Source organism: Lytechinus variegatus, chromosome 1, assembly GCF_018143015.1.
Source record: "Lytechinus variegatus isolate NC3 chromosome 1, Lvar_3.0, whole genome shotgun sequence".
Lineage (NCBI taxonomy): Eukaryota > Metazoa > Echinodermata > Echinoidea > Temnopleuroida > Toxopneustidae > Lytechinus > Lytechinus variegatus.
This window is the reverse complement of record NC_054740.1, coordinates 11,922,644-11,936,941: the sequence shown is the minus strand read 5'-3', so window position 1 is coordinate 11,936,941 and position 14,298 is coordinate 11,922,644. Positions and strand designations below refer to the sequence as shown.

At 35.3% G+C, this 14,298-nt stretch overlaps 1 protein-coding gene across 6 annotated transcripts in view; it reads right to left on the bottom strand.

The window, feature by feature from the left end:
• Window positions 1-9,406, bottom strand: part of LOC121430017 (calcium uptake protein 3, mitochondrial-like) — a 43,034-nt gene extending 33,628 nt beyond the window's left edge. For 4 of the 6 annotated variants that reach the window (XM_041627391.1, XM_041627523.1, XM_041627590.1 and 1 more), the window contains exons 1-2: window positions 9,273-9,405; window positions 3,614-3,661 (exon numbers count right to left, since the gene is read on the bottom strand). In XM_041627391.1, the coding sequence (XP_041483325.1) occupies window positions 3,614-3,661; window positions 9,273-9,339 (115 nt within the window). In that variant the 5' untranslated portion in view covers window positions 9,340-9,405. Of the gene's footprint in view, window positions 1-3,613; window positions 3,662-9,272 lie in introns of all 6 variants that reach the window. The other 2 variants (XM_041627325.1, XM_041627459.1) reach the window with 1 other exon arrangement.
• Window positions 9,407-14,298: the final 4,892 nt, after the last annotated feature.

Genomic DNA, 14,298 nt, shown 5'->3' with positions numbered 1-14,298 from the left:
GGAGATGCACAGAGAGGAAGACAGAGATAAAGAGAGAGAAATCAACAATTTGAAATAGATATAAAGGGGAGAAAGACAGAGGGGATGAGAAAAGGTGAGAGAGAAAGATACAGAGAGAGAGAGAGAGAGAGACAAACAGACAGACAGAAGCAAGCACATGACTTACTAAATGGCCAAGAGACTGAGACAGTACAACAGGTGGAAAGTACAAACATGAAAACAGAGATTACATAAGAGAACTCAAGGAAAATTAAAGAAAAAAAAAGAATAACTTTATAACAAGTGGAACGTCTCTGGCAGTCTTGCCTGCATTACAAAATTTGATTTAGTAGTAGTGCTGATTTTGAAAACAATAAACAAATAATTAGTAAATACAACACAATATGATAAAATACTCAATTCACTGACCCAAAATTACCTTTGTAATTGATCATGTGACCTGAAATTCATGCAAAATAATTAGTGATAATTGATTACCCTTTAATCGAAGTTCCACGAATTAGGTCTATAAACCTTCAAAGCTATAACATTTCAAAAAATACTCTGAAACCTTAATGATTTCAATGTTGATACCCAAAACATGCTTAAAGTTCACTGACCTTCAATGACCTTTGACCTCAGTCATGTGACCTGAAACTCAGACAGGATGTTGACTGATACTTGATTATCTTTAATAATATGTCCAAGTTTCATGAACTAGAGATCCATATACTTTCAAATTTATGATGCTATTTAAAAACTTAACCTTGGTTGAGATTTCAATGTTTACAATGCCACTGCCTTTGAAAGTCTCACTTTGCTACGCAGGCCAAACAAAAACATGACGAAAATTTAAAAAAAAAAGATGCAGTCATTTCATCAATTGCTTATTTCTCTTATCATTTCATAATGAAAAGAAAAGCTGAGAAACAACAGCCATATAGAGAAGGGCAATTATATAATATATGTACGTCCGTCCCCCTGTATGTGGGACCGTCATGAAATTTTCTGTCTCTTATTTCTGGTTCTTTTGACAGTCTGTAAAGCTCTCAAAGGACCATGACTTGGTCAGTTTATGAAGTGAAATGAGACTTGAAAAAAATGGGGGTCAAATGTACAAAAAAGTTGATCATTTTATGTAATTGCCCAGAATAGAAAAAAAGACAGGTCAAGGACTTGAAAACTATTATAATTTACTAGATTGACAGAAGCGCAGTCAAAACATCAATTCTTTAAGCCTTGTCTCTGCAAGATCATCCCCTCTTCATATATTGTATTATTCTGGATAACTTCCTGTCTTTAGTAGAGTATTTTTTTTTTTAAGTTTAAAGAAAAACTAAATTGCTAAAATAATGTCCAGTCATCCTTGTTTTGTAAGACCCACTTGACCTTTTCTGAAAGTACTAATCAATACCTGACAACCTTTACAATTCCAACTAACACCAACCCCCTAATTGATTGCAATACAATCTGGATGACATCAGAAACACTGAAAAATGGGTAAAATCCGGAGATGACTTCAACCAATGACGACATTCTACTTCACTTGTTTATGACACCGGTTAATATTTTACCCAAAATAGCCGGGCGTGATTGCTTTCTTAGGACGGTGCTAATGAGTTTTGTAAACATTGAGAAAGCTACGCTCATCTGGATCTTAACTTCTAAGAAGATATTGGGATTGATTTTGAAGAGGGTGACTGAGACGGATGAGAGGTGCTTGGATGTGATGTTAAAGGTTCTGTGTGGCATTACCTGTGAAAATTTACACTGCAAATTAACACTTTAACATATCAAACACTAAATTAGAAGGTGCTATAGTCCTTAACTAAATCATATAGATATTTGCACCACTATAAGCTTGTGTTTTTAGAATAGGTTAACACTGCTTCATTATTTGATAACAACAAAGTCCTTCTTAAATAACAAGACATCTTAACTATAGACTCTGAATACATTGGAAAACACTAAAGTTAACTATACTAGTAGTGTTTGATCATTACATTTAAGAATAAAGATTTTTGTAAAGAAGATAGACTCTCTCTCACTGTAGTTTACATTAATTAGTAAACAATGCAATAATCATAAAATTGTTCTTTGTATTTCTTAGTTGTCTCGCAGAAAAGAAATCCAGCGAAGCCGCCTTTAATTGACGAAGGAATGTTACGTGACGTAAGAGGAAGGCAGAGGAGAATTTACGATACTTTAAAAAATCAGCAGAATGGACGCTGATAAATTGCTGAGCAAATGTGAAGGGTTATACCACGCTAAATATAATTAAAATGCTCCTCCTTTTTAAGTAATCAGCTGCAGTGAAGATTTTCTTCGAAGCCAGAAATAACTTCTTTCTTGACAAAGATTTCTCCATCTTTCATTCTGAAATGTTTCACTAGGAAACAGTTCAGAATGATTTTTTTTCCTATATTGATTATATGAATGGTATCACGTGGATAAGAATCTACCCATGGTCAGTTCTACAATGTCATTTACTCTATGCTGGGTAATCAAGTTTCTTGCTTCAAAATAGAAAGTTGAAATCACTCTATCACATCGACTTGGCTCCAATCTGAATACTTTAACTCTTCATGTACCAGATAACTGGGATTACTGTGTATTTAATGGACCTTACTTAGAGTGACTTCAGACTTTGCAGTTTAAAGATTTTTTTTTAAGATTTCAATTTTTTTTTAAGTTTGAAAAAGTAAGGAGTTCATATCTATAGAAGATATGACAATTAATAGTAAAAACATATTATTTGATATCATTAAAATTTTACTGATATGCAAAAGCATTGAGCAGAGCATCGAGATACATACAATGCAGTTTTAAGGAATAATACATGAAATAAACTATATAATATAAGAAAATACAAAAGGTTCATCATTAAAAGCCATGTGACAGATTGCTGGTTGGACACAGATGGGTTAACTAAGGAAGCTTGAATAAAACTTTTGACTGATAACCAAATCAATTATTTGAAACAAAAAGGTAGTCTTGGAACTCACATCAATCAGAGATAAAAGTATTTGAACAAATAACACAATAAATTTTCTCAAATAATGAATGATCAGATTCACGTAACTCTTTGCACGCTGAATTAATTTTTGGGGGGTTAATAATGACAATTGTTTCCATATTATTTTCTTTAATTCAAGATTTCCATATTGCACCATTGACACTTAGGACTGTTGTACAGATGTTATCCAAGAACTATCGTACTTTATAAGCTTCCCTATAATGTGTATGTAGAGGAGAAAACTCATTATTACAATTGTTAAATTTAATTGTATGAGTGTGCAAAATTGCAACATCAGCGCGCAAATGGTTAATCAGTAAATCCCAGTCACGGAGCAAATCTCAGCCATGTAGCATTACAAAATATTTATGCACCATTTGTTAGATTTAGTTTTCATTTCATTTCATTTCCTTTCATTTATTTTTTTGGGGGGTTCATTTTTGCAATTAACATATAGTATGTCTGTTACAAAAGCTATTTTTAAATTTTGTATATTACCAGGCATCCTTACAAATAAAATAGAATGAAAGCTTGGAAAATACAAAAAGAGGAAAATTATGTATTGGATAAAAATAATAAAATAAATAAAAAAATACAATAGGTTCAACCTCTACTTACTTGTTAGGATACAGAGAAGAAACAGGTATTCTGTATAGGACACAATCCCTGTAGTGGAAACAAATAAAAAAGCAGACGATATATTAATGCAACATGTCTGTCACATCATTCAATACATTTATTAATTAAAGAGTAGAAATAATTTTTATCATCTCACGGTGGGTGGTCAAGACGGGCATTGGAGTTCCGTGCATTTCATATGATACTGCAATTGAAGCTTTGTGGGGTAGTGGTTCTGACTCTCGCCTTTTTATCAGAAGGTCCAGTATTCAAATTCCACCAAAATAATTATAATAAAAATAATAATGTCATATTTTACCCAAGGTATCCACTTCAGTTTTGAAAACTGTTCTACCAGCGGGCCCTGCTTAACAGGATAATGTTTTTATTACCCGGCTTTAGCATGGCTACCTTAATCGGGCACCCGAGCATTCAAGGAATGCACATTTACCTCACCTCGGTCAAGTGCAGCACAGTGTGGATAAATTTCTTGCTGAAGGAAAACACGCCATGGTTCTCACAAACTTGGCACTCTCCACCAAGGTATTACAGTAGATACCATCAAGAATGTGAAGGACAATGTTGTATGCTTATTAATTCACTGGAATGCCCCAAAGGGAGCGGAGAAAGTGCATACATCATGAATCTGATGCCAAGAACAATATCAATACAAATATTTATCATTTTAAGTGTATTTACTGAAATTTAACCACTGAACTGGTTAAGTGAGGTGAAAGTGCAAGGTTTGCAAAATTTCATTCATTGGTGTCCTCTTATCATCATTCCAATTCACAAGGATTGACACACCTCAAAAGCAGTATGCCACAGATTTTTTTCTTCTTCTTCTTGAGGCCCCACTGGCACTCAGCCCTCCTGAACCTGTACAGAATCATTTATTCTTCTTCTTGAGGCCCCACTCCACCCTTCTGAACCTGTACACCATTCCACCCTTGAGAACATGATATTTTTTAAATGAGCACTTTTTTTTTTTTGGGGGGGGGGGTTGATGAGCCATTGTACATTGCCCCAAAGACACCCCCACCTCATCTTTTTTTTTTCTTGACAAGAACTTGTACCTTGCTACCCGTAGCTACTCCACTTCCTCCTTTTTTTCTTGACAAGCCCTCATTCATTGCCATCCGTAGATACCCCACTTTCTCCAATTTTTCTTGACAAGCCCTCATACCTTGTCACCTGCAAGGACCCCGACCTGAACACCCTCTTTTCCTTGAGAAGCCCTCATATCTTGCCGTCCAAAGACACCCCATTTTCTCAAATTTTCCTTGACACTCCCTCATACATTGCCATCCGAAGATACCCCACTACCTCCATTTTTTCTGGACAAGCCCTCATACCTTGTCACCTGAAAGGACCCCTACCTGAACACCCTCTTTTCTTGAGAAGCCCTTATACATTGCCGTCCAAAGATAGCCCACTTTCTCCACTTTTTCTTGACAAGCCCTCATACCTCGCCACCTGAAGGGCCCCCACCTGAATACCTCCTCCTTTGTGGGGGGACAAGTCCATTTTGTGGGGGTGTCATGGTTTAATGGTTATGACTCTTGTCTTTAAATCCAAGGGATATGGTTTCAATCCCCATCCATAGCATGTTTTTTTTTCAGCGAGAATTTTACCCACATTGTGCTGTGCTCAACCCAGGTGAGGTGAATGGATATCCAGTAGAAAAAATTTCTGAATGCTTGAGCGCCTGTAAGGGCAGCACAGCTAAAGCCAGGGTAACAATAGCAGTGCTTTGTATCCTCAGGCAAAAACGCTTAAGAAATCCAGTTATTATTATTGCACTGTTTGTCTGGTTTTCTTTCCCCTTTCTTTTCGAGGCCTTTATCAATTTCAAGCTCTTAGCTTAAGATGGAGGTCTCCCACATTTCAAAATGCATTATGTTGATATATGTATACATATATATAAATTCTATTTGATTTAACAATTAAAAATAGAAATTCATCAGGTATAAATAGATTTCAATTAGATTGTTAGAATGTATGTATGCGTATGTTATTCATTACGTCATTGCTTATTGTGATGTTATGCTGAGAAAAAATGATTACACCTGTATACACTTCTGTTATTTGAATGTGGAAATAAATCAACCAAATCAAATCAAAATTATTCCAATGCCACTCATACCCCTTTCATAAACCCAATAATGTGGCTAATAGCAGCATAAATTGGTTGTAAAATCTCATACCCCTTTCATAAAACCAATAATGTGGCTAATAGCAGCATAAATTGGTTGTAAAATCGAAGGAGGACCAGAGTTATCCGCATTATTTTGATGCTGCAATTATCCGCATAATAGCAGCATCGGGACGAGATTTTGACTTTATGAACGCATTTCGAAAGTAATGCGGATAATTGCCATGGAGCGGGCACAAGGTCACCATTTTCCAACACAACCGCATCGGAGGGGGGTGTGTGTGGTTGCCATGACGATTATCCTCCTTTTTCAGGACGGGCGCTCGTAAAAATAGTGAGGATTATTTTCGGAGTTTATGAATGAAATTTTTATTGAATTATCCGCATTACTCTTAGGCGGCTAATTGGAGGATAGGTTTATGAAAGGGGTATCAAAGAAACCCCACCTTTTTTTTCTTGACAAGCTCCCGTACCCTGATACCTGTACAGAACCCACCTTCTGTCACTGACACCATCCCCTCTTTCATAATCACACAACCTGAGATCACCATCGGAATATCTTGTTCTACAAACATTCGTTAACATAATTTGAAGGTAAACTAGCGCACCATCACTTATGAAGTATTTCCTGTCTACAAGCCATATACCTAATGGTGTGATAGAAAGGACAAGAGGCATAGCCAACCCTTTTCAAAGGGAAATCTCTTGAAACATCTTTCAAATAAAGCAAGAGAGGGAGAGAGAATAACAGACAGAGAAAGGGAGAGAGAGCAGATATGATTACAGAAGAAAGCAAATGAATAAATACAAAGTTATAAACTCATATGGTGTGTGCTGGACCTTCAAACTTAGAGCTTTATTTCTCTGTTAGGTCTCTATTTCTTTGAATTTTGCTTTTTTGTAGGTAGTGGAATGCTCCTCTTTGCTCTAAATATCAATTTATTTTATTTTATAGATAAAAGCTGAACTCAGAACAAGTTCACAAACTTGATATCAATCCTTGGTCCTTTTTAATGGTCCAGAGTATAAACCCAGGCCATGATCATATTTAAAAATCTAACTTGAAAAACATCTCCTTTTTGTTCATAATTACTCTTAAAAATAAAAGCCATGAATTAATGTTCATTAAAGATTACTGAAGAATTATGGAAAAGTAGCCATTTCCACATTAGGAATCCCTTGCAATTTTTCTAGAAAATACAAGTGAAAAAAATTCAAATTATCATTTTTTTTGTGTGTGTGGGGGGGGGGAGTACTGGGTGGAAGTTTCTTCACAAAAAGGTGAAATCTTAACAGCAGTATGTTTATGAAATTAAATCGACTATAAATGATATCAAGACTTTCACATAACCTTTTGACTAGGAATTATCATAAAATTAAGCAAGGCTTTACAGTAAGGCTCTATAACTTTCACATAGACCACCTCGGGGATTGGTAAAATCTTTACGAACAACATGAAAACTTTGTGTTAAGTTGACTTCTGAAGATGGTAGATGAATTAAACTACAGGCATATTGCGTGAGAATACGTTGGTGGCCATCCCCAGAACATGTGCAATCAGCCCGAAAACCACGACACTGTTAAAACGACCCTGCGAGAGGATTAAGCAGTAGACAGCAACTGCCAGACTCGTGGTTTACGTATAGCAGGTGGAATCAAAACTATAGGGGGGGGGAGGGGCGACTGGTGTAACCCTAGTTGCCATTAGAGACACATTTTTAGATAATCTGATGAATAACAATGGCAGACACTTGAAACATAATGAATATGTGTGTTGGAATTGGTAATGACTGATTCTGAACAAATTGTTGATTCAAGCGCTAAAGTCATTGCTATTGTTTGTTTGTGAGCAGACAGAAACATTGCAAAGATAAATTTGAGAATAATTTAAAAGTAAAAGACAGTAGTTGGAGCAAACAATTATTTTCATGAGAAAGTATTTTAAATCAAGGGTGATAGTAAAAATATTATAATACATCTAGATCTGGTACATTAATATAAACTTATCTTTGTAAAATCATGAATTCTTTGCACAAAATCGATAATTCTGATGATCACTAACACAGAAAAACATGTGGGCCAGTGTATTAATATTGCTTCGAAAAATACCCGACATCTGATGGAATTCCATGCTTATTTTGCTCATTTTTCAGCAATTACAGCACATTCGGCATATATCTTTTCACATACATACAAACAATTTGGTGGTAATCTCATTTGATTCTGTTCGAACTCATTTTGAGATCGTTACCACACCTGGTATTTCCACATGTATCTTTAAGAACGCTAGGTTTTGGACAAAGTGGTAAACAGGGCAATTACCAACAGCTCACATAAGTTGCCAACAGCATTGGGGTGCTATGCAAGGATTGGGCATCTTTAAGGTCTTCTATACCTTAAAAAAACTTAAAAAGGTATTTCAATTACCTCTCTTTGAATATTTAATATCAATACTCTAAATAGTAAAATATTAAATGTAAAGAAGTGGAGAATGTGGGAGGCGTGGTGGTGGGTTGGTGACAGGGTGACATAACTACAATATAGCTTCATTTCAAATAATTTAAACACAATGGCCTGTATTCTGAAGTCAGGTTTAATTCAAACTCAGGTTTTAAATTGTGATTTAACTATGGAAGGCCAGTTATTACATAAATCTCTAACAGTAGAGGTTCAATATATCAGCTCATTTTACTCCCAAAACATTATTAACTGCCTGGGAAGGATAAGTATGACAGTTGTCTTCACCATAAGAGAATTAGTAAAGAGCACAGTAAACATGAGAAGCATTCAATGTAAACAAAATTTTGAAACGTTTGGCTTCCCATAATTTTAGCAGAGTTAGACCATGGTCGAAGTTAAACCTGACTTCAGGTGCCATGAGCCTAATTACATCAGGAGGGCTAAAGATATTCGTTCGACCCAACCCATTCGAATTTTTTTAATTTGATGTTGCTGATTGACAAAAATGTATGAATATGATTCAAAATTAAACACTGATTCTAGAAATGGTAACTACTGAACTTCCTTCGCCCAAATTGGGAAGATAAATAAGTGTCTTGGAACTATTTTTTGACTGGCGGACTAATTAGGGCTTTTTTACTGTTTCAGTTGATGAATTTGATCCATTCATAGTTATCTTCATAAATGGCGATTTATTTTTAAAATGAGCTGGCTACGGTACCCTTTCCTGGTCAGATATGGAATGTCAGATATATATCCTATCCAATGGTAGTAAACATTCCACCCTCTAATTTCACATCTATTTTTCATGAATTTTTCAAAAGTGCCATTTTAACACTCAAGTCTATGGGGAATGTTTTACGCACGTGACACCTTCAGAATACGGGCCACAGCTTTTAAAGCTTAGGCTCCATCCTTGCCTCCTTTCAAGAACATGCATGTTTTGGGGTGTTTTTTAAACAATAAATCACAATTTTAAGAATGTATTTGGTAATAAAAATGTATATGAAGATCACAAAAAATGAAAAGATTTATCCTGCAAACCTTTGTCCATGATTGAGCGGAAGAGATTCTTAGTCGACTTCTTCCGGCTTGGGGTATTCTTCAACATATCCTGAACCTGAGCTTCCGTCAGCTTGAAGCGACCAATGCGAGCTGAAGAAATACAAACAAACAAGAATAAAAAATAATAAACAATTGATATTCTATTCTTTAATTTCAGACAGAAAGGGCAAGACTTTTACCAATTATTTAGTCAGTTATTTATCAAAATGTGTAAATTGTGCAATAAAGGTATCACCAATACCATTAAGAATGCTTTGGGACTCTGTATGCTGCTTCATTGTTAACCTTTTAGATAGTTAATCACTTCTTTTTCATCTAAAAAGGTAGGGTAATGTTGATTCTACATAAAAAAGTGATATGGTATATCCCTCATTCCGTCAAAGCAAAATTTTTACCTTCTGACAAATTTATTCTTCCCTTTATAAAAAAATTCATTCAATGCACCCTAAATGCACCGATTGCTCCTATGAACAATGCTTTCACAGAGAACTTAAAGTCACTGGTCAATTCCTAATTATTATAAAATGGGTGCGAGTTGAGGATTTTTTTGGTATGCATTTTAGACATTTCTATAATATGTTGTTTGTATATTTAGAACCATTTTTAACCCCCTTTCTGGTTATTTGAAGAACTTTTTAAGGTTTCGAATGTTGGACCACATGTTCTCATCATTAAGCACAACATACTCTGAGTGAGCCAAACAAACCATGGACTGCAAACTGGACTTCAGTAGTCAAATGGAAGAGCAAAATAGACGACTCGGGGCCCTTTCTTAGAGCTAAGTCTTGTAAATTATGCGAGACTTTGCACAGCACTGTTGACCCCTTCTTGTGCTGAAATATCCCCTATTTTCCCTTTCTTAACATAATGGGAGTGAATTTCATGTAGCTCAAATCAAACTTTGAAAATAATTAATTTTTCTTTTCAGATACCGGTACTTCTTTAAAGTAATTATTTTTGACCTACAAAGAGCAGATTCCATCTTTAGCTGATGAGAATCTCCATTAAGAATCTGGTTTAACATCCAAGAGCTGGTGCATTCTACTGGAGCATCAAGTCATGCATGGACAACTTATAAGAAGTGGAATGCCTCTGGCCGTCTCACCTGCATCACGCGGTTCAATATAGCAGCAGTGCTGACTTTGAATACTACTCTAACTCGCACAAGATGTTCAGTGATACATGGTTACTCTTATTTCCACTTTTTATGAACTAGACCAATAAACTTACAGAGATATGATGGTTATTCAACAAAAAAACCCAACATGGCCAAAGTTCATTGACCTTACATGACCTTTGACCTTGATCATGTGACCTGAAACTCGAACAGGATGTTCAGTGATACTTGATTACTCTTATGTACAAGTTTCATGAATCAGATCCATAAACTTTCAAAGTTATGATGGGAATTCAACAGAAACACCCAATTCGGCCAAAGTTCATTGACCTTTGACCTTGGTCATGTGACCTGAAACGCGCACAGGATGTTCAGTGATACTTGATTACTCTAATGTCCAAGTTTAATGAACTAGACCAATAAACTTTCAAAGTTATGATGGTAATTCAACAGATACCCCCGATTCAGCCAAAGTTCATTGACCCTAAATGACCTTTGACCTTAATCATGAGACCTGAAACTTGCACAAAATTTTCAGTGATGCTTGATTACTATTATGTCCAAGTTTCATGAATCATATCCATAAACTTTCAAAGTTATGATGGGAATTCAACAGATATCCCCGATTTGGCCAAAGTTCATTGACCCTAAATGACCTTTGACCTTGGTCATGTAACGTGAAACTCAAGCAGGATATTCAGTGATACTTGATTAACCTTATGTCCAAGTTTCATGAACTAGGTCCATATTTTCTAAGTTATGATGACATTTCAAAAACTTAACCTCAGGTTAAGATTTGATGTTGACGCCGCCGCCGCCGTCGGAAAAGCGGCGCCTATAGTCTCACTTTGCTTCGCAGGTGAGACAAAAAGCTTTCAGAATTCATAAATACATAATTATAATACATGTCAAAGGGATCTTATTAGTCAGCCATTTGCAAGAACAAAATGTCACTCTGACCTCCTTTCATATATCCTGCATTAAAGAGTGGAACAGTTTACCTGTTGATGTAAAAATATAGTAAAACTCTTTTCATATTCAAAAGATTATCCAAAACTTGCTTTCTTGATAAATTATGATTATTTTCCTTCAATATGTATTTCAAGTTGATGTATTTGCATTTAAGTTGATGACCTATTCATTTATGTTTAGTATGTGCATGTGTGGGTGGATGTGGTTGTGGTGTGTGTATATATGTGTGTTTGTAATAGTTTGGTTTTTTTTAGTTAGTTTTCCATTCTATTTTAGCATCTTAATCTTATCATATATATATTCTTTCTCTTTTTGTATTTTGTAGATTAGTATATCCTATATTCTATGTTCATAATCATAAGTATTCCAGGGCCCCACTAACAAGCTTTGCTTTTAAAGGGGTCCTAAAACCAATTCGTCTATGCTATAATCTAATTGATGTGTGTTTATGTCCTAAATTTATGTTATGTATATCAATTTTGATTATGATGTGATGATTTTGGTTTTAAATAAATAAACTTGAACTTAAGCTTTATGAAAAACCACAACGAGACAAAAAGGGAAACAGACTGCACCCAATATAGGAACTCATTTGCATTCCTCTCACTCTAAATCATTCTTAGGTGACACGTCCTGAACTTGAACTATGGCAGACAATTCTTGTGACAGGAAGAAAAAAAAATCTGAAGAAAAGGTTAATGCTGTCTCCTTGTCAAAAAACTTTCCCTTTCTGGAGAAAATGTCTAAACAAAATACATTTTGAAACATGGTGCGAATGAGCAACTGTCATTGGACGTCAATCAATGGTTCTGTCACTCTCTAACCAATCATGAGTAAACTTGTAGACGAGGGTGGGCGTGTCAGCAATGGTTTGAACGGACAGATGGTGAATAGAGAAGTAGTTAATTAGTAATGCAGGAATAAAGAGGAGGGGACATCCTAATGCCGATTGTTTGCTGACTGGAATTCTATCTGTTGGGATTAAAAAGTTTGGCAGGGAATTAAATAAGGTTGTAGTTTTAGTTTTCACATTTTTGCAGGTGATGTACAGGATATGTGATCAAGAATATTACAAATAACGGCATTCGGATGATGCTTCAAAGAAAATAAAATAAGATCCAAAAATAGTAGAGTGCAATTTATGTGAATACAATTATATAATATTTGATAACAAGCACAATATAACTATCAATAATTGTAGCATAAGAAACACAATGTTGCTGACAGATAAAGATGAAAAAATAGGAGACAGGAGGGCACACAACTCTGATGAAAAAGTATTCAATAAATGAATGAAAAAATGAAGATAAACAAAAAACTAAAAGAATGTTGAAAAAGGATTATTCAGAGTAGAACCGATAAAAAACCCCAACAAATTGACCAAGGACGAAATGGAAATTTAAAAGTGAAAGATGCATGGGTATACTTTTATTGAAACAAACACATTTGACATGAATCAAACAGAAATAAAGTTCACATGGGTAAATATATGAGAAAATACAAAGATCGAGGGAGAGATATAAAGGGAGAATGGGGCCTTGGAAAGCAAGAATAATATGCTTGAAATTGAGAATTTTTAAAAAGCATGAAAAAGTCGGAGCAACAAAGAGTGAAGAGGGTCCCTCATATGCTTTTCACATGGCACTCTTTTTCCTTAACCCCGGGAAATTGGTGGGGCTAAGGGGGGTCTTAGCCCCACCAATTTCCCGGGGTTAAGTCTAGCCCACTTTGTTTTCCCACTACATTTTAGCAAAGTGGGTTAGCACGGTAAATAGTACGGTACTATCTGGCCCTGCAAAAAACGAGGGTTAGCCTGCTTATTGTGGTGCTAGCTAGCACCACAATTGCAGTGCTAAGAGATGCATTGTGAAACGAAACTGGGCTAAGGAAAAGTGGGGCTAAGCATTAGCCAATCACAGAAGTCAAAATTGCATGTTAATCGCGCTCTGTATGGTAAAAATCATCAATATTCATGAGCTGTGTGATCGTCCAGAGTTAATGCGTTAACCCCGGCTACGCAAATAGTATGGGGTCAAGAAAGACAGTGTGAATCAAAATATAGATAGAATGGGGTTAAGGAATAACAGTGTAAAAAGCATATCATTTATTTTAAACCAACCCATCACTTGAGAAGGAACTGCCGATCAAGTACCTCATTAAGGTTAACTTCCTTTGAGCATGCCTCTATTCTATTTATGATATGAAAATGTATTATAAATACCAGTTGCTGACAAAGCACATTTGTAACAATTAGAGAAACTCAAATCAAATCAGTATCGCTGATTGCCTATTTCCTTAATTCATGAACAACTGCAACCCTCGACTATGATTATGCGATGAAAATTGAATCAAGGAATTGCGGTCAAAACGAACAACTGCAGAAAAATGTCAGTTTTCAACTTTTGGGGGGTTTTCATGGTTAAGGTCATCGCTCATTTCTTCTTCCCAATTAGAACAGCAAATGTGATGAATAGCATAATGAATGATTAATACTGCATTTCATGACAGAAAAGCTTCCGATGTTTCATACCATGTGATTGATGTAAACTGTACAAGTTTGATGCCATTTTATTCAGTTGTGTGTCTATAAGCAACAAATATAGTTCTATCCTAGAAACAAGTTTGAAACACTGGTTTATCCGCAATTTCTTCCAAATAGAAAAGCTCAATCTTTACATACACAGTATATATGTCAAAGGAAGCATGAATAAATTCTCATCCTTTAAAAAAAATCTTACAGACCAATTAGCAAACTAACCAGATAAAACATCTCTTTCATTATTTCAATCACTGCCAGGACTGTTTAACTGTATTTTTTTAAAATGTTATTCCCCCTCCAAAGGTATTTTATTGGCAATCTAAAGTAGTAAATGAAAATACAATGAACTAACAAAAATTACAAAACAATTATTTGCA